This window comes from Phalangium opilio, unplaced genomic scaffold, assembly GCF_054372755.1.
Source record: "Phalangium opilio isolate 3A_F unplaced genomic scaffold, DU_Popi_V2 ptg000329l_1, whole genome shotgun sequence".
NCBI classification, from domain to species: domain Eukaryota; kingdom Metazoa; phylum Arthropoda; class Arachnida; order Opiliones; family Phalangiidae; genus Phalangium; species Phalangium opilio.
This window is the reverse complement of record NW_028324226.1, coordinates 1,835,416-1,863,016: the sequence shown is the minus strand read 5'-3', so window position 1 is coordinate 1,863,016 and position 27,601 is coordinate 1,835,416. Positions and strand designations below refer to the sequence as shown.

General features: G+C 37.8%; 1 protein-coding gene across 4 annotated transcripts in view; it reads right to left on the bottom strand.

Annotated features, from left to right (window-relative positions):
- Nucleotides 1–1,501: 1,501 nt before the first annotated feature.
- The window catches only part of LOC149610225 (latrophilin Cirl-like), a 180,174-nt gene continuing 154,074 nt past the window's right edge, over nucleotides 1,502–27,601 (bottom strand). The window contains exons 3-15 of one of the 4 annotated variants that reach the window (XM_089859276.1): nucleotides 15,506–15,544; nucleotides 13,753–13,942; nucleotides 12,569–12,675; nucleotides 11,988–12,503; nucleotides 11,761–11,864; nucleotides 10,517–10,708; nucleotides 10,262–10,445; nucleotides 9,636–10,174; nucleotides 9,407–9,519; nucleotides 8,913–9,303; nucleotides 7,093–7,365; nucleotides 5,534–5,647; nucleotides 1,502–4,883 (exon numbers count right to left, since the gene is read on the bottom strand). In XM_089859276.1, coding sequence (XP_089715402.1) covers nucleotides 3,771–4,883; nucleotides 5,534–5,647; nucleotides 7,093–7,365; nucleotides 8,913–9,303; nucleotides 9,407–9,519; nucleotides 9,636–10,174; nucleotides 10,262–10,445; nucleotides 10,517–10,708; nucleotides 11,761–11,864; nucleotides 11,988–12,503; nucleotides 12,569–12,675; nucleotides 13,753–13,942; nucleotides 15,506–15,544 — 3,875 coding nt within the window. In that variant the 3' untranslated portion in view covers nucleotides 1,502–3,770. Of the gene's footprint in view, nucleotides 4,884–5,460; nucleotides 5,648–7,092; nucleotides 7,366–8,912; nucleotides 9,304–9,406; nucleotides 9,520–9,635; nucleotides 10,175–10,261; nucleotides 10,446–10,516; nucleotides 10,709–11,760; nucleotides 11,865–11,987; nucleotides 12,504–12,568; nucleotides 12,676–13,752; nucleotides 13,943–15,505; nucleotides 15,545–27,601 lie in introns of all 4 variants that reach the window. The other 3 variants (XM_089859277.1, XM_089859280.1, XM_089859279.1) reach the window with 3 other exon arrangements.

The following is a 27,601-nucleotide window of genomic DNA, read 5'->3' as shown; positions in this document are numbered from 1 at the left end:
GCACACGTAGACACCTAGTATACTAGAGGAATGAAAAAACGCTCCCGTAGTTATAGTGGGAGGTCGGTAGGATTGAACTGTATATATTCGCAGGAAATAAGAGCGCGAAATATTCTTCCGCCGGAAGTATAGGTCCAAAACTATTTCAAAACCTCCAAACAAAATAATAAATATAAATTCAAGTTAATTATTAAGGCCAATATCTTGGAAAAGGCGGCCATGTCAATAGATACAGTGCAATTTTACCGGGAGGATGAGACTGTTAATTAAATTAATTAGTTATAATTAATTAGGGAAAGTATCCAAATGCTTCCCCAAAATAATGGTACCAACAACGAGAGAGGCAAATATTTAACAGAGTATATCAAGAAAATGCTTCCAATATCGTTTAATATTAGAAAGTGGGGTTGCAACCCACTTTGACCTTCCAAGGAAACCTCCCGCCAAATTAGTTTCTCTAGCCCATACCCCCATTACTATTTACTAAGAGTGCATCGACCCGTTTTATAAATTCTGGCGGTTTAAAAGGTTTCAAGATCACGACTAGAGACATCAATTACTATATAAAAAAACTAAAACTGCTTCAAATCATTTACCAAAAATTACTTAAAAATATTTCAGAAAGTGGATTTTTGGGTTGGTTTGTTCTTTATGCACAGTGAAAATTAGTTAGCGAATTTGACCAAAAAGTGTATAGTTTATATCAGTAAAACGTTAGAGAAATTAGGGATTAGTTAAGACAGGGTTGCCACGGAATTTTCAGAACCAAATTCCCTGACTTTCAATACTCTTTTAATAAAAACTTATTCCCAGAAATTTTACCCACTAAAATCCAATTCCCTGACTTTGCTGAAATTTTTAAGATTCCCTGACTTTTCCCTGACCTTTTCGGCCCATTTTTAAATTCCCTGACTTTTCCGGGTTTTCCCTGACCCGTGGCAACCCTGTACGAGTTAGGTGTCTACATAGACAGGAAACTGTTCCCGGGTTCCAATCCCTTAAAAACCCCGGGTAACTTTGCATATATATAATCAAGAAGTTATATATCTAGTATATCAGAGAGAAGGTATAAATTCGAAAGATTTCCAGCTTTATCTCCAGTCCAAACGTAGGTCCGAGTTAATCCCCATCTCTAAATTACAACCAGCATCTCATTGGTTCTTGAAAACTCACGTCAGCGCGACGACGCGAGTGACGAAAATTACAGTCATATTTCCCGACTGAGGAGAGGCGAAATAGCCCGGCGCCTCTTTTTACTTCCCCCCCTTGTATTTTGAAAGGGGGACTGGGACTATGGCGCGCGAATACAAAGGCATCTTATACCTTCTCTCTGAGATACTGATATAACTTCTTGATATAATATTGCGCTGGCAGTTTCTAATATTTAGAAGACCGCGCAAATACACTCTAATAAGCTTAGAATACATTTTCTTACTACAGCGCTGGCAGTTTCTAATTTAGAAGACCGCGCAAACACACATTGTAACGCAAAAGCAATTACTTAAGAAAGAACACCATTTTTTTATTTACTCATTGTTTGTCTGTACAAAAAGTTTAATTTGCGTCGTGAAGTTGTTGTTGTCAATATATTTATCATTTATCATATATTTATACTGGAAATGAAATTGAGACCACGTGCGGGCTTTGGCACGGCTATATTCCTCCCTTCACGTGTCTCCGCGGAATTTATTTTTTTTAAACAAGAATATCTGACAAAATTAAAAAACAATGTTCAGTCACTTTAAGGGGAGGGGCAAATAAACTGTAGCTATATACCGGACACTTTTAAGGCTTGTCGCTAAAACTTTGTAGCGATTTTTTTTTAATTTTTAAATCTCTCTGATTGATTTCTTATTTTCATTTTTGGTTGTGGGCAAAATAATTGAATTTTAAATTAAAGTCTAAGTTAAGAGAAGAAGGTTAGAGGTTAAAGGTTAAGGGGGAGAAGGGATCCATCTGTCACTTTTAAAAAGATTAATCTAATCCTTTAGAAGATTATTTAGAGAAGTTTTTCGGCTGAAAACTTTTGCGAGAGCGCGAGGGGGAAATGAAAATTTAATTTTAATTTTAATCTTACTTAAAAAACGTTTATATTACCAACAGGACGGTTAATCTTTTTTTTCTCGTATATATTCAATAGTATATTAAAAAGCCTGGACCGTTAAAAAAGATATTTAATTATTAATTATTTAGTTTTAGGATTAGATAAATTCTTAAGTACGTATGCCAACGATTTAATTTAATTTAATTTAATTATTTAACCTCGAATTTCGAGGCAATTATCGTGGCACGAGAAATATATAATAAAAATACTGTCACAACATTAATTTGTTTGCAGAAATTGTTTTTTCCCCCTAATTAAAAATTATTTGTTGATTTTTGTTTACTTCACTAGAACAATTTTTATATAATCGCAGGCACTCTACAATTAATATTTATTTATTTATCTTTAAGTATGTAATTAGTTTGGGTTAGCCGGGTTAATTAGTGGAACCCCTGTAAAACGAGGTTCGATAATGAGTGTCAGGGTTTAAATTACTACGGATAATAAGGGGTTTTGACTTAAAAACGATCCCTTCTAAGCCCGCAAACTGACAGAGAGATTGATGATTGGTTTATTGATTGTTGGAGAGTTAATTGTATTAATTAAAAAATAAAACATATCACGAATTTAAATTAATTAAAAATGAATTAAAATCACTCACGTTTTGGGTGGGGAAGGGCCTTAAAAATAAATTAACGTTATTTACACTAAATCCTAATTCATTCACAACTCATCAATTATTCAGGGATGTATTAAAATAATGTTATAGAAAAAAAAGGGTGCGAAATTATTTTGGCTAACTTTTAAAGTTTAAGGGGAGTTTTTGGCGAATGAAAATAAAACGTTTTGTTTTTACTTAAGTAGTAGATGGGATGATTGTTCCGATTATCTACACCGAAAACTACACATACTTATCATTTTATACGCAAGATAATTTTTTTTTTTACGGTAGGTAGGATTTTCGCGATTATTTAACGTGACTAATAATTACTTTATAAAAACGTCGCGTATTATTTTAATTATTATTTTCATTAATTACTTAATATATTGGTCATTCAATTTTTATATCACACGAAGCACTTAAGTTTCTCTTTAGATTGTTACGGTTCTCAATAATCCTTTATAGGATTATAAGAAATCCAAAGGGACAAGAAAGAAAAATTGAAATTAAGATTATCTACAAAAAAAATGAACCTTCTTGGCAAAAAATCGCACCGATTGAAGTTCACGCGATTTTGTGAATTTACGTACCGGTAACTTTAGATTAATTCACTTTAGATTATTTTTTTCACTTAAAAAATAAAAGCTCTGTTCATTCGCTAAAGCGATCGCGTTTCTGTTTGTGTTTGTTGAGTGTTTACCTGGACGCGTTTCTTAATTACTAGAAAAAAAGGCGTACACGACATCACTCGAGTGTTAATTAACCGTTTTCGAATAATTAGTTAATTTTAGACTAGGAGTATCGTATTTATATATATATTCTTATCGTACACTGTAGTTGATTGTTGATTTTTTTTAGACTAGCCTTAAAGTAAAGGAGGGATTTTTATCATTTTACGAGAAAAATAGCGAGCGGCGAATAACCATCTTATTTTAAATGACGAATTTGTCATTGTTTATCCTGAAGGCCTATTTTAATAGCGAACTCCAAATTAGAGTCACATCATACTTGTCGCACCATACTTAAATACTTTTCATTTTTTTTTTACAAACTAGTGTCCCGCAGTCAGCAATAAGTACTTAGTTTATAGTGAGGGGGCGTGACGGATTGAATGTTTACGGTGGCACCCCCGCCGGAAGTTGGCGGAGCCGGGTTAGGAGGGGACGTTTGAAGGTGGGGCGATCGTGAAAGGGCGTTCGTGGTTTCGGGTCTCAATCGTGTGACGACGCGTTCTCCGTCCAGGATGGCCATGACAACGGCGTTGTCGTTGGGACACCTCAAGGCTTCGGGTAAGGAACCTTCTTCCCACGGTTCCTCCATGTCCTCACGATCACTTAGGACCTCGCCTCCCCCGATACTGACGCAATTGTCCTCGAGCATTTGACGTTGTTTGGCCAGTAAGGCCGCCCGGTGTGCCAACTGAGCAACCGCGTCATGGTTCCGTTGACTACCATAGGTCAAAAACCTTTCCGGTCGGTACGAGTTGTTCGTCTCGGGACTATCCGGGACGTAGTAATTGGCTCTTTGCAACGAATCCAAGTCGTACACGGGAGTGACGGTCCTGTTCGGTAAGGTACCGTTCCCCGTAACCAAGAGGGGACGTTGGTCGTAACCGTAACTCGAAGAGGAATGTTGGCTCATGTCCGAATGATCGCCGTAGTAGTTTTCAACGGGAACTCTGGCACCTTCTTGGTCTGCCCCGGATAGTGTATTCGCTCGACTGTCCCCGGAAGGCGACAGAGAATCTTCGTCAATGCTTTCGTAAATATGGTCGCTGAAAGGTCCATTGGCGCCTTCGGAGTTCAAAGAAGACCGACTTCGCGCCACCGCGTTATTGTTTTTGTGACGATGATCCTTTTGGTGTCGTTTCGTTTCGGGTTTCCCGCTGACTCCGTTAATGGTACGCCAAGTTCCGTTGGTATTGACAAGTACGGTTCCGTTTGACCCCTTCTGAAGACTGTTAAAATGATTCTCCCCTCCACGTCCGCTAGATTTCCAAATTTGATTAACGCGCGGACCCTCGACCAAAATGCCACCGGAAGTCGGAATAATCCTGGCTTGCACTTGATCAGCTGTTCCTAGAGTTGCCGGTGCTACTGTAGATTGGGGACCTTGTGTTGCGAATGAAAGGGAGTTGAAGCTTTTCTCGGTTGGTAAGTTCCAAGATTGTTGCTGGAGCTAAATTTAGACGTAACCAACATTATAAACTTAATTGGGATAAGTCCAACCATCAAAAGTATAACCATAGTGGAAATGAAAGAGAAGAACAATGCCAGCCAACTACAACGACGGAAATAGGAAACTACTCAAACCAACTATATACCAAAGGAAATTAGAAACCAATGAGACCCACCATGGTGAATTTAAGAAAGGAAACAATATCATTCAAGAAAAGTAAAAAAGCATGCCATGAAATTAGCAAAGTACGTCGAAAGTATGTACTTCATGCAACGGAACAAAGCCAAACAATGAATACCAAGCCAAACAACTAAGAAACTAACGCAAACAACGATGATAAAAATCGCAAAAAATGCCGAATAAGAACTTAGACAATTAAAAGCACAATCGGTTCGTTACCCTCTGCCCACCCAGATATCAGCCCAGCACCAATTTCTTTTTGAATTCTGTTTGGTTTTTTATACAGAGGGTTAATAAGCCGGCCACTATCCGTCCAGAGTTAAAGTTAAATACCATCTCGTTCGGTTAAGTACTTAAGAGGGACTGTTATACTAAGTCAGAGTGCCGGTGCCAATACCTGTGGACACAGAGCCAACCGGGGTGTTGCTATTAAAGGGAGGACATCCCCCCGTCGTAGACTGTCTACCCACACTGAGTTGTCCCGGACTGGCCACTGTCGGACCCGTTGTCGGCTCCTGATTCGATCGAGACTTCCTCAACCTCGATAGAACGCCGGACATCAAGTTTTCGCAACCCTCGGACAACTGCACCCGAGAAAAATAACACACAAAAAATAGGCGCGCATAATCAATTTGGGAAAATTTCCTACAAAGTCTTTTAACGTCGAAAAATATATCGTCTTTGATCAAATACTAAAAGAAAGCACTCAAAATATGAAAATTTAAACGAGATTCAGAAACTAAAAAATTCCCGCTTTTTTTTTATTCTTTTCCCCAGCACGGGGAAAAAGGAAAGCTAGTATAATTTGTATGGCATGCGAGGGAAGCTCTTAAAGTCTTCCGTTAAAGAGAGAAGCGACGTATTTGCATCTTGAATAAACGTTCGTTCAAGAACGTACAGCGCCAAGATGCGCTACAGTTAAGCAAATAAGCTCACAAACTCCCGCGCGAATACTTCAAGAAATCGCTATGATTTCAGGTACAACCCGAGCAAAATATACCCCGTGACTCGCTTCTTTACCCATTGCAAACTCAAATAGCTTCAAATATTGAACCATTCCTACTCAGAACCAAGCCCAAACTTTAACAACGCTAAACTAGTCTAAAGTTGTAACATTACTGAGGGCATGAATATAGTTTGAACGAAATGCCCTATTTCTTAGGATGACTTTTCCTGGCCCTTCTTCCGCTCGTTATACTAAAAGCTACGTGAATCTTTAACGAGACTTCTTCTACTAAAGCAGCAACGCGGGTCGTCTCTCAGAATTTGCAAACCCAATTTTACCCTTCCTTCCTTTTCTTACGAAAATTTCTAACTAGATCCTAGAATGAAGTTATTCAACTATAACATGAATGAAACATCTAGCTCTACAATGATAAGTTCCCGGGCCAAAAGCGTGGAAATTACTTCAATTTGTACTTTAAACAATTCAGATTTATCAAGTTAGTCAATATTCATAGTGAACTCGAAGCGATTCTAAGTGCCTGGAAGCGCTACGTCGCAAAGGTGTATTAGCGTTAGTTCTTTCTAAGGAAAGAGTATAGTATAAGGAACTGACTTGAGATAACTGAACAGTTTGTTTACCAAAGGGGAAGAAGACTTTCGAGGGTTCCCGGTTCCCTCATTAATTATTACAGATATCTTTCGTAGAAGAAAAACTTTAGAATTTCAAATGAAGAATTTCTCGTAAAAGCAGCATTTAAATATTTAGTTAACCAGTAAGAACCATTTTGTATCTCTGTACTCTTTTACGCCAAAAACAAGATCAAATAAAACTTTACAACCCCGGGCCTCGGGCCCTTTGATATTTCTAATTTCCCCCTTATATATTATGTAATTAAAATAGACCTAATTAAAAGTTCAGTCAATTAATGAATACATGATCCCACTCACTACCCGGCGTATTTTGCAAGTGCTTTTGAGTGCGTATAAGTAAATTTAAAAATTTCTAAGCGTGCTTTGTGTCCCGTATTATAAAATATTACCGTTTTTAACTTAACCAACCGTAAGTACTTAAAAAGTATCTTACCTTTCCGTTGCCAAAGACGCAGAAGGCTAGGAAATATATCCCTTGAAGAGTGTTAAGAATGGTAAAGCAGTAGGCGACGAATGGAGTTTCATCCGTGATGTAGACCAATCCGGTTGACCACGTCAAAGCGAATAGAACCAAAAGGAAGAAAACCCATCGAACGGACATCCTCAAGGCCACCAATCTGGCTTCTTCTTTGCCCTTTATAGAGGTGGCCAATCCAGTATGATGGCACAAAATACACGTGGCAATGCACAGAAACACAGCGGCACCCTGCAGAGAATGAAAAATATTTATTAAAAATAAATTTGTTACCCAATTTCAAAATAAAACTAGATTCGTTTGAAATAACGATGGCAAGAACGTTTGGAAGCGGGTGGTGCCACGTGATCAGAGAATCTATTACAAAGTAATTAAGTCCGCTGTCTTTGACAGGCGGCAACTGACTGAGAGTGCACCCCTCCCCCCCGCGCCTTTCCTGAATCGAACGTACCCCCATTAGTTAAAACAAAGTTTCTCTACAAACAAAACTTGGGATTGAAAATAACTTCCTATTGCATCGAATTTCCAGGCAATTAGTTTCAGTTCCTTTTAATCGGAATCTCTCATCAAGGAAAAACGTAAAAATAAAAATGATTCAGATGAGGAATTAATAGGAAAAAAACTACCCTAGTTTTAATAAGTTCCAGGATGATGAAAAAAATCAAAGGTTTCCATGGCGTGCCTTCGCTTCCAAGAAAAAGGAAAGGTTTAAGCATTACATTAATTGCCATCGTTACTCAGATTCAAGGGAACGTAGATAGATTTCAAAGGGTTCCGAAAGGACTAATGAACGAGAAATTTGGTAACGAATGAGACCGAAGAGATATTGGGTTACAATTACGCTTTGAAATTCAACCTGTTTTCCATTCGTTTTAGCTAAGTGGACACTTAGCTGTACCTTTTTGGGCATACATTTAGTCAAGTATATCAAGAAATTGGAACGAAAGCTTTCGTTACTAAAACGTTTGAAAGTAATTAATTGCTCCCTCTCTGTTACTGGATAGCTAGTTTGGACTTCTTAATAAGAAGGAGAGAGATAGAGTAAGAGGGGGCTTTTAATACCGGACCAGGTTTATCCAGCAGCTGCAAATTAACAGAGACTTCAAATATACCATCAGATAGTTGAGATATTGATCTACTTTATTTGCTTCCACAAATATCCATATACCTAGAGACTGTCAGACTGTAGGTCTTTGCCATAATGGGCAAGTGTTTGGTAGGTAAATAGGAATGGTCAATGCTAATTGCGAAGGCACTAATTAAAAGAGTATATACGTTTGAAAGGGAGAAATTATTTCAATAGAGTATCATGGTTCGGACGGGGAATTTTAGTAATGAAGACCACAACTTTTACAGGTTACCCCTGACCATTTTAAGGTGTTTACACGCAGAGCCCACTTCATAACATCTGTTATTTATTTTACATTGCTCAAAGCAAGGTTCGATACACCTAACGAAATCCCTGACTTTTTTCCATATTTTACAAATCCCCGACTTATTAAGGTTTTCCAGGCTTCATACAAACCCTGAGCATATATCTTATATGAGCGGTATAAATTTAATTTTGCAGTAATGAGCCAGCTTTGGTGGAAAATAAATAGAAAACTTTAGGATTTCAAAAGAACTAGTTAGTTTGCCCGAGATCAAAGGAGTACGATTTGATGATTTCGAATGCGGCGGAAATACGAATATTATTTACTAACGAGCTCCATTCAACCATACCCCTTTCCCAAAACCAAAAATGAAGAGAAATGAAACGTCATAAATGTAGTACTTACAAAGAGAATGCCAACTGCGGGTCCCACGAAGCTAAATATGAAGTAATTGTCAGCTTGTAACCAGCAATACTGTCGCGTCCCGTAACTGGTTCTGTCAACCAAGGCGGCGATGACAACTATCAAAGCGGGTGTTCCGTAAGCCAATCCGTAATACCAAATACTCTTGGATTTGTCGCCGTCGAAGACTTCAACAAGACGGACGTAAATGTGGAAGCTCTCCAAGAAGACCCAGATGAAGGCAACCAAGAAAAAGTAGTGCAACAATCCAGCCACAACTCCGCATAAAACTGGCAAATGAGTTTGGTCCAATCCGGCGGCGAAAAGTATCTCGGCCACCGTTAAACAAAGCGCCAAGTTCTTGTGGATCGTGACGTAATCACCCACCATGTGCCTAGAGAGAAAACGAAATTGAAGAGTTCATTTAGCCTTGGTCCTCATTCTGGTATGTATTCGGAATAGTAATAGTAATTGTAATGCAAAAAAGAGTTACTTACCGTTGAATCTGCAAAACTATAAAGGCAACGAGGAAGCAGAACGCCGCGATGTAACACCCGACAGAGGACACCAATCTAAGAATCTTCTGCGAAGGAATGGCCTGCAAAAATGTCTGGTTTTAAGCGTAAGAAATAAGATTTAGAATCTACCACTACTTAATACATTTCAATGATAAAAATGGTTTTCTGGAAAAATTTAAGAACGTTTTTATATATAAAAGGGACTTACGGGTGTCGGTTGAACATCCATGACAACCGCGAAATTGGTCAAATGAGTGCAAGAACAGACAGTGTGACTTCGATTCGAGGACAAAACCCAACAACCCTCCTCGGACCATTTCCTCAAATTAAAATCCCAGTAGACGCATTTAGGGTTAGTGACGTTATCCTCTTGTAAATGTTTCAAGGTGACGATGACGGGTTGGGTCAGTTCCGCGCCTCTTCCAGGTTGTTGTCCAATGGAAGCGGACACAACGCGCGAATTAACAATCTGAGAAATGTTTCTAGCGTCATCTTCGCCGGGTGCGTGAAACCGGAACTGATTCTCGCCCGTTTCGGGTGCCAAGAGTTGACTCATGCCGTTATAGGCCACGAAAACTATCTTAGTAACACCGCTCTTGGAATAGTCCAAGATGGCGTCGGCTGGTAGAACTAACGAATCTTCCATCCTAACCCATGAGGATACATCGTCCTCGTTACCAATTTCGTTTCTCGGTGGAAACGAGACGAAATTCATGTTGCGGACATCGAGGACTTGTACTGATAACCCTGTTGAAATATAATATAACCCTTCCTCTAATCAGACAAGTACTTAAGTACTTACAAAGACCGAAAAAAAAACGGATAAGTACTTACAAATATTATCTCTCATTAATCTGTAAAGGCCTTCCTGATTGGACGCTTCGGCTAACAATAGCGCGCTGTTATCAATACCGTCCAATAAGGCCGAAGCAATTTCCTTGCGCTCTAATAAGGTCAAATCTAACCAAGCATCTTGCTGAGTTTTATCCAATAATTTACTGACGGTCTCCACGATAGACTAAACACGGATACAACCCTTTAGTCCTCCTAAACTTAACCCTTGGTCACCTCTTAATATAAATCAAGTACCTGTAGTAGTTCACGCAATATTTGATATCGCCTCCACATGTCTAGAAATTCTTCCATTCCATTAACAGCGCGAGACAAAGTTTGTTCGATCAAATCCGTCACGTGGTACAAGTCTTTACTGAACAGGGATTTCGTTTGCGTCATCAATGACAATTCCGAGGCGATACTGATGACGGAATCGCCTTCAATCAACTATGAGGGATTCAAAAGTGAGGAACATAAATTTAAATAAAGAATACCAGCAGTAGGTACATAGGCGTCAGATTTAAAACCACACCGTGACGCGACGTTAATACGACATTGATTTACGCGCGCATTTTTTTATACCAAGCTTGGGTTCTCTACAGCTATACCGGATTATAACCATCCAAGAAACTTAAGCCGTTTTTCGAGTTATCGCCCGAAGTAGAAGCAGATAAATAGAAGTTGAATACGTTTAAACTTTGAAATTCTTTCGGTAATATTACTTACTACTATCACAACCCACAACTTAATAAGATATGTTCCATAAGTTTGTCACTGGTTACTGAGAGCTTGTCATGAAGTGACGTAGGTCATATATTATTTCTAAAGCAACGCCTGGTGAGGCGCTGCCAAAGGTTTAGTAATGCAGACTAAATAGGAAGATGGAAATTCTGCAAAACTATAGCTGAGTCGTTCTCGAACTAACTCTCAGTACGCCTCTAGCATTACGAGTTGTTGTTAGTGTCATACTTATTGAACATATCTTATAAACCTACGCTACTACCTTTGTCTAAAAATAAAGTACTTTTAGTTTATTAACTTCGAGTAAAAGGAGGAAAAGTTCAAGTGACATCTCGATATCAATATAAACGCTTCCGAAAAATGAAGAGCCACGAAAAAGAAAATGTTTAAGAGGCGTTTGCTATATCGACTATCATGGATAGGAAAAGAGACAGGACAAGTGATTGATTCGACTAATCCGAACGATGTTTTTTTAATCGGTATATCAAAATAAATTACGTGGGTTTAGACCAAAGCGTTGCGAAGGAATAAAGCGATCGCGTAGGACGCGTAAACTTAATTATTAAAGTTGCGCTACAATCTCGATTAGTTAATGGATATTTAAGTACTTAATCCAGTTTAATTACAACAAGGTAAAAAGCGATTTAAACGTCCCGAAAAAATAAAAAAAACCACCCCGAAACTAAAGTAAAGCTTACAAGTATAGGATTATCACTGGGGGTTAAAAGCCAGATGTTTTAAAAACAACTTAAACTTACCCTTTCGCGTAGATTTTCGACCCAAACGGATTTGCAATCTCGGAGATCGGGACTAGAAGGTTTCCAGGAAACGGGATTATCGCCGCATTCCCAACGGGCCAAACCTGTCAAAAACAGCTCTCTTAATGCCCGAATACCCATTATAACTTGATGGGATTAAATTTAGGCTTAACAATGTTCAGAGTTCCTATTTTTTAAAAAACACCCAAGTTTAGGGGATTACTTACCGGTTGAACCGCCCGGACATTTCTGAACGAAGACTTCGCCACTTCGCGTCCAATTCCAGACCAATCCCCGTGCCAAGACTGGTGGACAGAAAAAATCCTCGATGGTAACGGATGTTTCTCTGTTGTTATCTTTACCGCCACTTCCTCCTCCTGGACCATCTTCGTTATTAACAACCAATGGGGCCACTGTATTAGAACCCATTTCAGGTTTGGCACCACCAACTTCCGGGTTGAGAAGGTCAACGGAAGTTTGCGTGGTCGGTGAAGGATTCATGGCTCCGATTGAGGACTTGGGAGAGTTATTTCCTCCTGGTTTCGACTTGGAATTACTAACGGAACCAGCCCCACCACCAGGGTTAGGAGGTGATGACGTAACTAAGACGGATGTGGTATCATTTTTGGAGGATGGTGACGCGGAAGGCGGTTTTTGGGTGGCGTCTTTTGTCTCGTTATTAGCGACACTTGTGGAATTTGTCGTGGAATTGAGACGTTTCTTTGAACCAAACGAGGAATTGTCTACAAGAATAGTTTCGTAAGTAAATCACAACAAGTACTTGCAATACAACAAAGTCTTAACTTACCAGAAACGCAATGATACTGAACTTCCAAATATTTTTCAGTTCCGGGACAAGGATCTCCAAATAAACTACTGGACACAACCACGCTACAATTCTGTTTTTGGCTACACCTACAAGATTAAAAAAAAAAAAAAAAAAAAAAAAGCTATCTTAGACCCCAAGTAACTCTATTAAGTTCTAGAAACATCAAACGAAGTCCACGGGTATTAAAGTAGGATCTACTTTAGAAGGTCAAAAGAGTTACGGAAGAAGGTAAAACCCAACATTGCCTCCAGCGTGGGCTTAGCATTTTCTTGGGCAAAAATGTCATTTTAGTGTATAGGTGTATAAAAAAAACCTAAGTCCGTCGTAAAACGGTATAAAGTCAGTGAAGGTTAGTAAGTAACTTTTTTTTATATTAAAAAGAGACACCCTACGGCTACCATCCGTCGCTATACGCTTTTAAAAACATTTAGCTAAGGTTTATGGTCCTCGTAAAAGACATTGCACTGTCTTGTATTGTTTAAAAAAAATAACCAACCCAGAGATAAAGCAAAGTAATAATAACCGGTGCCTAAACCATATTGAGTACCGTTACAACCAGAAGTATATAATACTTCTCTTTGAGAGAAGTGTACCACAAAGCGGCCAGGGTAATTGTAATTCTTCCCAATATCCCAGGCTTTACTTTTGAAGCAAGGTTACTAAGCAGAATTACAAACGCGATAAACAGTTCCCTGATCAATACTCTATAGCGCCTGTGCACAGATTTTTGTCCCATTTCAAGACGAGGATTGTGGGTTGATTGCTGAGGATTTAGTACCAAACACTTATAGAATTCACCTCATGGTACGATGCCCATCTAAAGTTTGATAAGCAGGAGAGCAACACAAAAATGTGCATGAGCCATGAGCCTGGGAAGAATCATGTTACATAAAACTAAAGCATTAAGAGGATACAGAAGGTCATCCTTCTTCTATTATCACCTTCTGTCAGTGTCTACCTTATTAAGTATTAATACGCGCAAACTTAAGCTATTTCGTCAAGAAAAATATTGGGCACCGAAACCATATAGTCCAGTCCATTAAGGGTCCGTTTGAGATGACCAACACTGCTGTTGGTTCATCTAATGCGAAACAAGCGGTACTATTTCTTTGCTTTCCCAGAATTAATCCGCGATTGGGTTGGGTTTCTACTTAGGTACTTACTTATTTTGCATGATGAGGAAGGATCTGTAGGACATACAGTTGACGCTCCAGTCCAGGTTGCCATGGTCATTGCACAAACTGATACTAAACCGGCCGTAATTACCACGAATAAGTCGGATGACTCCGACATCGCAGGAGACTTCTAACTCACGACCTTCGCAAGCGTATTTCGTCTCGTAGTTTAAGCGATCTAATGAAAATCGAATAAAAAATAATAGGTTAAATTTTAGGCCTAATTTAGCACATTTTATACAGATATATTGCGCTCTAACGAAAATTGGGGGAAAAACGAAAACTAAAATCTTATCAAAAAATTCTTGATTCCAATTTCGAATACGTATACGTTAATTTCGGATTTTAATTAAAACCTACTTTAAAATTAATTGAAAAATATACAGAGTGTTTCTGATAAGTCTGCCATAATTTAAAGGGTGTGTTTTTAAAATGTCGAACTGAATTGAAAGTGTCCCAAAGAACATGGAGTCTACAACATTTAGATATGGGCTTCCAAACATTGATTGGCCCCATGTTCTTTATCACTTTCCACTAAGTTTAACCCACAGAACATGCGTACCCTTTAATTAATGGAACAAACTTATCAGAAACACCCTGTATAAATATACCACCACCTTTACGCCTGTACTTTATCTACATTTATTTTTTATTAAGAAAACGAATTCTTATAAATGTCTAAGAAATTTTTTTCTAAAAGAAAATAAAACTAAGGGATGTATTTAAACAAAGGAGTTTCTCTTGGAAGAAGAGTAAGAGCGTTTTCCTTTGGGTCCTCGCGGAGCGCTCCCAAGGAGCAATAAAATAGGTAGTAGTAGTTTCTAGCTTCGTTGAAGACTGTTTTTGAAGAATAGGATCTCCTACTTTTATTCCTCCATGGGAGCGCTCCGCGAGGACCCAAAGGAAAACACTATTAGATGAAGGACCAAAGCTATAAATCACTATTTTTTCGTTTTTTATTTCAAACAAACAGAGCAAGGCTTAGCTCGTGGATTCTTAGCCAGCCGTCTGCTGTCTTATGACAACATACTGTAGCCTAGCATACTTTTGAAGTATAACTTCGTTCTATTTGTATGTAGCAACGTATATAAAAACAAAAGAAAGGTTGTCTAATAAATCAGCTTAAAAAAAATATATTCTGAACTAACAATGACGGGCTCGTATCTCTCCCCCCCCTCTCTCTTTTCGAATGACGCGCCAAACGAGGGCTATTTAGCGCCCTAAATTACCCGGGCTTACTAAATGACTATCTCAAAACTTAACGAGCCACTGAAACAATGTTATTATATTAAAAATATATTAAACCGTTCTTAGTAATTATACAATGTTCACCATTAAGTTTAAAAAGTATCTCATAAACTTGTAATTAAAAATAAACTATGTAATAATATCAACATAAATTTATAAGAAATGTTCCATCCATAAGTTTGTCACTGGTTAGTGCTTACTGAGCGCTTGTCATGAAGTGACGTAGGTAAAGCGACGTCTGGTTTTGGCGCTGTCAAAGGCTTAGTACAGACTAAATAGGAGAAGATGGAAGTCCTGCAAACTAACCGAGTGTAGGACTTCAATTCTCGTATGTTCTCTCAGAAAGTCTCTAGCATTACGAAGTATAGGTAGTGTCATACTTATGGATGGAACATATCTTATAAACTTATGATGATAATAATAATGTAAACCATCACCAACTTAATTAAAAACCAAAATAATTAATTAATAAAAATTAAAATTATAATAATACCTAATAACGGGGGTCGCAAACTGAAATTAGGAACGGGCGCTGAAAATAATGAACAAAAAAGAAAAACAAAATTTAACAAAAATCATAAAAAAACATAATTAATAAAGTAAAATCAATAATTAAACAAATTAACGTTCAATAAATACTCCTTAAAAATAACAAGGGTATCATCGGTCAAAGTTAACAAAGAAAAGGGGTCACGTGGTTAGGTGACCCCGGGTTAGTATTAGGTAAGGAGAAGAAGGTTAGGTACAACAACAAAAAAAGGTTAGGGGTCTTTTTAAAAGACGATTTTTAAGAAACGGGGCACGAATTACCCATTATTTTTTCTTCTCTTTCTTTATCAGATGGTTTTTCTTTCTTTTCTTTTTAAATCCCCAACAAGAAATAAAATAAGAGAGAAAGTCTACGAAGTTAGGCAGGCTAAGAAATAAAGTTTGGTATCGCGTGACATATCCATATTTGAAAGAATTTACAATCCTATAAACCAGAGTAGAGTCTCCTTGCTCGAGTGTGTATATTATATTATAGAAAAAAAAAACCAAAAGACGAAAACGAAAAGAAATCTGACGTGTTCTTCTTTAAAAAGGGAAGAAATATTTCTTAATAGCAGAAGAATGTAAATCGAAGTATACAGGGATGGGAAACAGATAAATTCGTTTAATTATGGGCGAGGGAACCAATGGAGTATCCTCCCTCTCGCGAAGAAGCAACATCAGACGGAGCCCGAGTTCACTAGACGCAGGAGGCTAACCAACTCGTGCTGCCTCTAGCGGAGCTTCTTGCCCCTGTGTGTTGGTTTCTCTATTTGTAATAAAAGGAATTTGTCAATATAGATTCTGAGTCGAAATTGATGTACAGTATGACATCAATGTAACTAGGGCTAGCGTGTACAAGTTACAAATTACAATTAGGTGTGCTTTGGGGACGACCCCTTAATTAAATTAGAAATCATGGTCTTTCAGACTGTTACTTAAATTTAAGGGGTCATTCTTAAAAAACACTCTAAATGGCCCTCTCATGGAAAAATGTTTTAGAAATTAATACATTTTCGACTCAAAATTGATTTTCCATAGAACCATCCCACTCTTAAGTACTTCGTTCCTATAATCACCATTTTTGAAACACCCTGTATAATATTGCGATGTAATTATAGATAAAATAAAATTCCAGGTACGTCTACATGTTACAAACTTCTGTTGTTAAACGTAAGCAGACGGCACTGATGGGGGTATTTTTTTTTTCTTTTTTCATTATTTTTATTTTGGAGTTGGGAGAAGTAAAGGGTAACGCGGTCGGGGACAATTTACGATACGAGTTGGGGACAAGTTAGCCATAACGATGTCTTTCCTATAAAGTATACTAATAAAAATGGGACGTGATTGGAAAACACTATACAAAAAACACCATACACAACCAACCATGGGTCCTCCCCTTCCCTTAGCTCCCTTACATTACATCATTACGATCTGAACTATCATAAATAAAATGAATATTTGCAAAGGCTTATGCCTAACTCACTTTATTCAAAGAGGTTCGAATAATATTTTTATCAAGTTTCCTTGAAAAAGAAAAAAGGTTTACTCTTTCTCAATCTCACTCTCTAGGGGTATATATTCTTTTTGGTATAAAAATATATGTTGGGGCGATATACTGTATATAGAACTGGCTCTATTAGTTACGGATGTCAAATTGAAAGTGCTATTAAATCCAATAAGATTGAAAGAACAAAAATTCCAACTGAAAATTGGTGAGAACAAAACATTTATTTTTTTATTTTCTTCCACAGCGGGGGGAAAATAAAAATTTCAAGATTAATATTGAATGATAAGGGATCTTCCATAAAAATAAATAAGTATACAGAAGAACATTGAATTTAAGTTAAAATAAATTAAAATTTAACTTAAAAAGGAAAAGTTCAGGTAATATTATATCTTAAAAGAACGGCCTTTTTCCAACTATAAAAAAAATAAATACAATATCTCTTAATACAAAATAATTGGCATTTAATTAGTCTTAAAAACGATGACTACTGCGCCATCGGCCATTGCTTTAGTGGCGTCTGCTAGTCCGAACCTCTTACCCCTACAGGATTGGCTGAATTCTAACTGGCTGAGGGTAAAGTAGGGGGTAAAAGGTTCGGTTTAGCAGATGCCACTAAACCAATTAAAGGATAATTAAATGCTAATTCCATGGTAATAATTAGCAACATTTATTTCTTTTAATAGTTTTCCTTTTATATTTAGAAAAACGCCGTTATTTTAAGGTATAATATTACGTTACCTGAACCTTTCCTTTAATCTTAGATATTTAAGGCTTGTGCTTTAAATTTTAAATGCCCTTTATAAAGTATCTTGTTAGTACCGCCCTTCTTATAGACTAATTCAACCCAAATCAATTCCGGCCTTTTCCTTAATAAGATTATGGCAACCTACAAAAGACGTCTACAAGCTAGCCCGATAAGTCTGCTAAAATGGTCCTTGCTAAGGTCGAGAGTTTTGAGAGACGGAGACACGGATACTGTCGAGCAAAAACGGATTTGAGAAATTCAATTGTCGGCGTAGCCATTCCTATAATCTTTATTAATTGATTTAATCCTATTTTCTATCCTTAACGTACGACCCCCTTTCCTAAAAAAATAAGACACTGATTTAGGAGACGATATTTCAAAAACCGGGGTTCGTAATACATAGTATATATAAAGGATACACCAAAAATTCAAAGTTTATTCACCTATAAAAGCCCGGTTTATTACCTTCTAGACTACATACATACACTTCTAGTGATTCGAGTTCGAAGGGGTCCAGCCAGGAGTCCCCAAAGGACCCCTTTTTTTTGTCTGCCCCAAAGCCCCATCCCATCTCATACTAGAAGAAGAAGGAAAAAACAAAACTGATCCGCTTATGGACTCCTACAGTTTGTCTTTGCCTTTTACAAAGTTCAACTGTAACCACACACACCACGTGGTATGCAAAACCGTACACGAATATATATATTTCAAATCCCTTAAGCCTTGGCTTGTATTTTTTCTTTTTCTAGGCCTTGGCGGTTGGTTGTTCCGAGTCTTTCTCTATAGCTAGTGGGGGTTTTGTCTGACAATCCAAATAGCGTTGAGGACTAACGACTCTCTTTTGTCCCGTTGTGAACCATAAATCGCTCGGAAAACCCATTCTTATTACGTTTTTTACTTGACAAAAGTTTCTCTCTCTAGCAAACCTCAGGGACTTGGATTATATATATATATTTTTTTTTCTGTTGGTTGTAAGGGGGTAAGTAAGTATAGTCACTTCTTTCTCGTTAAGCTAAGAGCTTGTTGCTTATAAAATAACGTACGTCTTTCTACATAATTTAGCATCACTCCAGCTACTTATATTTTAGTTTAGATGGTCCAGGCAAAGGCTTACAACACCGTTGACAGCCGTAGTCTCGACCTGGAGTTACAATGCACAAATGCATGCCTAAACTAGAACTAAAGCGCATAAATAAATAAATAAAGAATGCTCGGTTTGTATTAAATATAAATATATATTTTTATACCTAATTCTAGACTTTATGGATTAGAAGTTGTTAAAACTTATAGATAAAATTCTTCACGATCTCCCACCTACAAGAGAGCAATTTACTTACGCTTTTAAATATAATCAGGGCAAAAGATTACAGACGTATAAGCGTCTATCTTTCTAAGACGTTTCGAAGGAATATTTATATCAGATTAATGCGCTCTAAAGGGAATTTTTCTCGTAGATTTTTTCATTTTTATAAACGGTGTTTTCTAATAAGTCTGCCATAAATAAAAGGCCGTGTTCTTAGGGTCAACAAAGTGCAAGGTGCATGTCAAAGAATGCGGATGCGGTCTACAACATTTAGTTAAGGAGATATGGGTTGATTGTCCCCTAAAAAACAATGTAATAGTCATACATGTGAAGTAAGACATATCAATCTTCAATCTAAGAACGTTACTGAACATTTATCTAGCAGAAATGTTCACTACTAAATGGGTAGAAGTTTGTGTTTGCTGGTAAAGTAACGCTAATTACTCCAAATTTGTGACTATTTCCTTAATTGTTTTAGGGGCCAATCAATGATAGGAGCCCATATCTCCAACGTATCCAAATGTTTTAGGCCCCAGAATGTTCTGGTAACTTTGACCCAAAGAACTCCTAGGCCTACACCCTGTAATTTATGGCAGACTTATCAAAAACACCCTGTATATAAAGAAATCGATCCTTTTTAAGATTGCGAAGTAGGGGCAGGGGTACGGGGTTTAAAATTTGGAAAAGCTGTTGCATGCAACGACGCCGAAATAAATAAAAAAGATTTTCCTCCGTTAACGGGATGAAGACGAGAACGAGATCTTTTCTCTTTCGGGAGAGAGAGAGAGAGAGAGAGAAAGAGAGAGAGAGAGAGAGAGAGGATAAAAAGGAAGATGGAGGGGAAAGTCCGCTTAAAGGCTTAAAAAAATCTTTATCTTTGAGAAAGCGTTCTTAAACGGGCCCGTTCCGTTCTTATATAGTTCATAGCGTCATTATCTCGCTCGTCATCTTCTTAGTTCTTCTTCATCTAGAATATCGGGAGCCTCCAAAGATGATGGAGAGAAAATGGGAGTAGAAAAAAAGCAAGCCTTCATAGGTCTTTATAGAAGAAAATATATATAATATACCGTCGATGATAAGATTTTAAAAAATCCCTATATCCCCAAAAATATATACAGGGTGTTACAAAAAGGGTTAGGAACGAATTCGGTACAGTAGGAAGGTTCTCAGGGAAATCCAAATTGTAACTTCTATCACCATTTTACCCTAAAATTCACCGTTTAAAAGTTATCTTTTACGAATGATCCCTTGGATAATTGAGTATTTTCTTAAGCAAATTTAAAGGGTCATCCCTAAAACACTCCAATCATATGGGAAATCAATTTAGTGTCGAAAATGTAACTTCTATGATTACGGTTGGTGTTTAAAGTTGACCCCCAAAAATTAGTAAGAAACTGAATTGATAAACAGGGATATTTTCAATAAGGGGTCATCCATAAAACACTTCAATCATAACTTGACTTCCCATAGAAGTTACATACATTTTCGACTCAAAATTGATTTCCCATAGATCCAACCATCCCACTGTACTTTGGTCCTATAATTACCCTTTCCTTTTTGAAACACCCTGTATAAATAACCATCAAAAAACATTTTTTTTTAATCCCATATAAGTTATTTTAAAATACGTAACTTAAAGAAAATTGAAAATTTCTCAAGACAGTCCCTTTTTTCTTGCGTTAATTAAGACATTACATAAATTAAATAACGTCCTTCCCTTTTAAGTTTACTCAGAAAATCGGTTAAATTAAGTTCAAGGGCAACCCGAATAACTTTTAAATTATTTTCCATCTGATTATCTACGGACCATTTAAATTTCGTTACACGCTACTTGAAAAAAATAAAAACAATGATAAAAAATTTGTTCTCAGTATAGGTAACGTAAGGTAACAGATAGATACATGAAAAGCATTAATTCAGGTTTTAGGCTTATCTATAATAGATAAGTCCTGGCGTAGAACTCTGGATGGTGAAAAATATCTCCGAAGTAACTTAAGGGGAAGCAGACGACTTCTAGGGGCGTAATTAACATAATTACGGCTTTGGGATGAAAAATATTTTATACTTAGACGTCCTTGGGAAAGGAAATTTGAAGGGCCCGCGAGACTAAAGGCCGAACATGGACCACCCAACTTGTATCGAAGTCGTGCGTGCGGACGATGCTGCTGCGAATATTACCAGCCGAATTCATAATAATATCCCCGAGGTGGTTAGTGTCTATTTTTTCGCTTCAAACTAAAACCTAGGATAGTGTCCAACCTCTCGTAAACAATTTCACCAAATGTATTGGTCTAATTGCGTTATAAATGGCCCTATTCAATTTCCAAACGTAAACAATGTCTGACTGACTTCGCTAAAAGGGAAGGAAAACCATAGATGTGTCTTAAAGTAAACACTTCTTCAGTTGACAAAGTGCACATTGCCCCTAAAAGCGTTGCGGCAACCCTCGAGAAGCGAAAATTGCTTTAAAAAATAAAACTGTTTTGTTATTCGCAGCGGCCCCTTTTGGTTGGTAAATTTATACCAACCATACCAGAGAAACTCAACCCCTGCTCGCTTTTGGTTCGTTTATTAGTTTAACTTGGACTCGAAGAAGTTCTGTCCGTAATACAATATTCAGACGTCTGTCCTAACACAAGCTCAAAGATATTTATTATGACTGTAAGAGTGGGGTCATTTCTAAAAACACATTGGGAATTGGGATGGCCCTAAGTTCCTTGGTTTCAATTTTCATCTATAGTCAAAATAAACTGAATATAATAATGAAAGGAATTCTGGGTATGTAGAGCTGTATGTTCCTTTATCAAGGTTGCCACGAAATGTTCGGATTCAAAGTCCCTGACTTTTCCCGGACTTTTTTGGCCCATTTTGAAATTTCCTGAGTTTTCCAGGTCTTCCCTGATCTATGGCACCCCTAATGAAAGGAATTCTGGGTATTTAGATCTGTTCCTTTATCAGGGTTGCCACGAAATGTTTTTAGATTCAAATTCCCTGAGTTTTCCCGGACCTTTTAGGCCCATTTTGAAATTCTCCGACTTTCTCTGACACGTGGCAGCCCTGTAAATATAACAATGAACGGAATTCTGGGTATTTAGAGCTGTTCCTTTATCAGGGCTGCCACAAAATTTTCAGATTAAATTCCCTGACTTTTCCCGGACCTTTTTGGCCCACTTTGAAATTCCCTGAATTTCTCTGACCTGTGGTGACCCTGTAAATACAATAATGAAAGGAATTCCAAGCGGGTATTTAGAGCTGTTCCTTTACCGAATATTATGAAATATTTTTTTGTTTTAGGGTTCACGACCTCATTGGATAAGAAGGAAGAAAAAAATACAAGCGTGATATGAAAACCAAGGAGAACATATTCTAGTCTAGAAGATGAGACGGACCTCACACGCTCAATTCACTTGGAAAAACTGTTAAAGTGGCGTCGGCTCTTTTTAAAGAAGAAACAAACCCCTTCTAAAGGTAGACAGACGTCTCATATCTGCAAAAACTGAGCACTGCATGAGCAGGTGGGTGGGCACTCGCCACCGTACCAACACAATGAGAAGGGGGATAGCAGTCTATAGACACCTTTCTCCCCTCTCAAACCTTTTTTCCAAGACATGAAACGAAACGTAAGAAATCTTTCAAACTGCTTATCAGGCGTTCGATGAAATTGACGTAATACCAAAAAAGCTAAATATGCAAGGATTTTTTAAACATAAATTCGCTATAAAAACTTCTTACTCTCTTAAGTTATCATCATAATCTCAATTTCGTTTGATAAAAAATGAAAAGAAAAAAATTTAAAATCGCGAGGTAAAAATCTCGTGAAGTTCAACTTAACTGCCTTAATGCGTAAAAAGGTACGAGGTATCAATGATTTTTCTATTATTCCTGTATCACCTTTAATGTTTAAAATATGTTGAACGACTCCTATCAAGATTGTGAAAAAGAACCTGCCTCGCGCATCCATAAAGAGAGTACAATGCGGACGAAGGTAAATTGTATATAATAAACCAGTGGACTGGAGATTAGGATGGAAGTTCTCAGTTGGGATGGATCGAGGTAGAGAGGTAGAAAAAGAGAAAGAAGGAGAAAATGGTATAGTTGGGATGGATGAAATGAGAGATGTCTGAAGATGGCTGGCTCTTTAGAGTATCGATGGAATTTCAAAGCCGTGACAATCGGCTAGTCTACGATGGATCTTTTCGTTTCTTCCCTCTCTCCCTCCATCACCCGGAAAATAAGAAATTTCGATTGAAGGAAAAGGAATAAGAATTTGGAAGTGATTGCTCTGCTCCACTCGTTTTATCAAAGGGGAATAATAATAATACGAGAAGGGAGCTATCTAGGTACAGGATTGTAACGCGAGAGTCTGACCAAGCTCAGAATCAGAAATACGCTGAAAGCTCGCGCAACTACACAAAAAATAGTCCCTAGCTTACGCCACTGCACTTTCCCCTCATGTTGTCTGCTCAATTTTGTTTTACTACGATAACTACAGCTAAATTCATTTCATTAAAGATGCGGATTACATCCTCAACTATTATTAGGTTCTCCATGCGCCCCTTACTTTACTAAACGGCGGCACAACGACGACAGCTCGTTAGCCAATCAGGGAAGAGGTTCCTAAAAGTCATGTTACATCCATACAGTATCAAGTGGCATCCTTCTCATTATTATTCCCTTTTGGTTTCATCCTTTTTCCACATTGAGTTGATTGCAATTTCAGAAGAGTTTTATCATGAGATATGTTCCATAAGTTTGTCACTGGTTACAAACTGGAGCTTGTCATGAAGTGACGTAGGTCATAGATTCGAGGTAAAGCGACGCCAGGTGAGGCTCTGATAGGCTTAGTGCAGACTAGCTCTCAGTAAGTCTCTAGCATTACGAAGTAGTCATATATATCTTATAAGCTTATGATCATATCTATGATAAATACTTGAAAGAATACCAAGTTCATCAATCAGTCAGTATATTTATGACTCAAATTCAGTAGATTTATTCAATCAAATTCCAAGGAAGGAAATTGATTACCAGCTCTATATCCTTTAACCCAACTAATCACAGCGACTAGACAATTTCAGGCTAAAAACCCTGAGCCACTACTAAAATCCTTCCTACTGCATAATAATTGTCCGGAGATGGGTGAGGTCTTCCAAGACAACGGGGGTTCTAAGACACTTCTCTATAAACAGAAGGATGGAATTCTTGGAGGTTGGTACTGTACCATCCAAGAAAAGACAAGGAAGCTAACTAATACAGCGAACATAAAGAGGAAGTGTGTTGATATTGCACGTGGAGGGGAGACGTCACTACACCTACTGCGTTAAAGAACCTTACCCTTTCTTTTTCCTCAAATTTTTAAACGTTATTATCATCAGTCAAACGTGTATCATAATAGAAAAAAGCCACCCATGTATGTATCACCAGAATATTTCGTCATTTTAACCTAAAATTAATAATTAATCTATGTAAGTCTATTATTTCTTTAGTTCTACTTTGAAGTTAAGTTGTACATGTCGCCGAAGACCCCCCTCTAGTTCCATTTTAGTAATTAATTTCCGACCACAGCGCCCCTATGAAAGGATTCCTTCCTCTAGCTCGTTCTCTTTCTTTTCAAAACACAGGGGGCTATAAGATTTGGATTTTTTTTTTGTGTGTGCTTCTTTCTTAAGTAGATTTATGTGAGACTGCGCTGTAGTAGGTCTTGTCTAACGCCACTCATGGATACAGGAAAACACCGCGTCGTTTCCTACCCACCCCCTTTCTAAAAAGATAATTAAAAAGTATCGCAAGAAAAGAGTAAAAAAAAAAATAAATGAGAAATCCCACGCCTTTCTTTTCTAGAAGGAATTTTAACTGAACATTTACACTAAATTGTATCAATAAACATTTTTAATCAAGGTCTGTCTGTCTCTTTACGACGCAGACTAAAAATTATATTTATTTTTCAGATTTGTCCAATTTTTATTACTTCCAAAATAAAAATGAGAAAATCTAATCCAATTTAATCGTAACAATACTTTATATTGGCAAGTAAAATTTAATATAGTTATAAAAACTGGGTTGGGAAGGGTCTTTGCAACGTCTCAGTCTTTAATGGTGTTGAGGATGGTTATAAAGCCCAGAGTATTTAAGGGGACCCCTTAGAAAAATAGCAAAATCCGCTCCAATTCGTTATGGACCCCATTGGCCTTCTAGATATAAAAAGAATAGCTCCAAATTTATAACTAAATCCAAAGACCAGTGCGGGGTAATCCCCCGAAAAAGAAAAAAAAACTGTTAGGCTTATTGACAAGAAGTAAGTCACTGCGAGGCTATTATTACAACAGAACTATTTATAGCAAACGGAACGAAAAATAAAGTTCTAAGAATTATTTCAGCACAAGCAAGAATCTTCAACGCTCTAGCCATGGATATGTGTAAATACTAATGTATAATGGATTCCCAACTAGGCCCAAAAGCCCGCCACCAAATACGCGCAGCAGCCGAGAAGCTGAGGTGCCTCGAGTAGCTACGTAACGGAGGGTGAAGGAACTATATCTCTCTGGAGAATCCTGAGTGGTGCGTTTGAAATTTCGCCCATGCGCAGAGAGAAAAAAAACGAATTTCAATCTCACTCACAAGGGTGGCGGGTTTGGGGGTTGGAAGTCATATTTATCTCTCCTCAACGGACACCTAAACGAAGTGAATTGTGAAACGTAAGAGATGAGAATACATCGTACGTTAGTATTTATACATGACCGCGCACTGACTTAACGCAGTAAAAGTGTTAACAATTCAGGAGAGAATTCGATAAACTCTTTTGTGTCACCTAAAAACGCGACTAATGCTTTTTTTCCTCTCTTGGTTCGAAATGATACCGAACGAGGAAAAGTGGAATTGCTTCACAAAGAGAGAAAGTAAGGCATGGTCTCAATTGGGGAGAAAGTGTGCGAGGATAATCCTCTCTCTTTCTCTCTCTCTCCCCTCTTCCAACATCTCTCCATCCTCCTACGTTCCGGAAAAAAAGGCTTAACTCGAGAGAAATACAAACAAGTAAAGGCGATGACAGTGGAGAATGGTGCGGTATCTTTACTTTAAAAAGATCCTGGTAAGTTTCACCGCCGTATCCCCGGGATGGGTGGCTTAGGTGTAAAGAGCTCGTGTTTTTCTATATTATCTTCTTCCCTCACAAGATAGAAAAATACTAGATCTACTTCCCATTTCTTTCTTTTAAAGTACTAGAAATAGATTCGAAAGATGGGGCAAGAGATATAAAAATAGATGGGTGGTAGTACTAACCAAAGGTTCATACATAAAAGCAAAAAGTATACACTTCAGATCCCAGTTTTTGGCTGTAGACGCCATGAGAAGCTAACGACCCTCCTCTCGACCTCTAAAAGAACCAACCAATCAGAGAAGAACCTTTCTTGAGGGTTAAAGGTTTACAGAAAATAGTACTGCATCTTGGCGATCCAAATGTTAACTCTTGGTAGCCTATTCACGCATGCTCCCTGTTGTTAGGTAGTGAAGGTAATCATACGCTGAGGAGGGTCGACACTACTCTGAGAGATAAAGGGGTTCTCATATTACACGGCGCGAGCAAGTTTAAATGAAGGGTATACTTTTGTTTTCAACTATGAACTTTTGTTGATACAGAGATATTTTCGATTCAGACGCAAAAAGAGAGAAAGAGAGATGGGCGATGGCTTTAAGGTACAAGAAGTAGTTTCAATCTTGAAGTATTTTTACATATTCCACGGATGACAAATTCGGGGGAATCTATTTACTCCGGGCGGCGCGGAAGTAAAGCCCTCTTTTTCCCCCTTACTATACCTCTGGCGGCACCTTCCGCACGAGCCAATCATTCCATACGGTTCTGGGGGTTAAAGGTGTCACGTGCCCTGATTGAAAGAAGAAACGTGGATGACGGAGGGGAAACGAGCGAGTGACGCGTGAGGATGAAAGCGGATATCCTTTTCTGTCACCGAGATTTTATTTGTCACGTCAAATATACTTTCTTTTCCGTTCCGTTGGGGAAGGGCACACACGATGGCGCGTGCAGCCTGGCCTGGACTGGATTGGACGTATGTCCGAAAATTAAACATCAAATAGACCGATTGCAATTTGGCTAACAGCTTCCTTCGCAATATAATTTGATGAAAGATATACGTAACTTTAGACAGACGTGAATTTCCCCAATCCCAACACTGATAATTTTGGCACTGTAGATTGAATTGATTCTTAAAGGTAGTCAAGGCTGTACCATTTTGACGTGACTACCCCCCAAAAACGTATATAAAGGAAACTTCAGAATGATTTTAAGTTAGGATAAACACACGCGATATTACCTTAACCATATCGTTATTGGTTCTGGCTTTTAACTTAATTAAAATTAATCACTAGAAGCTCAAATTCCTTTTAACTGACTAATGTCACTGTTGACAAACCTCAACTTGAAACCTCGAGCACAATACAACATGTTTTGTTGCTTTGTTCCATTTAAACAACCGCTTTGTATAAATTTTGT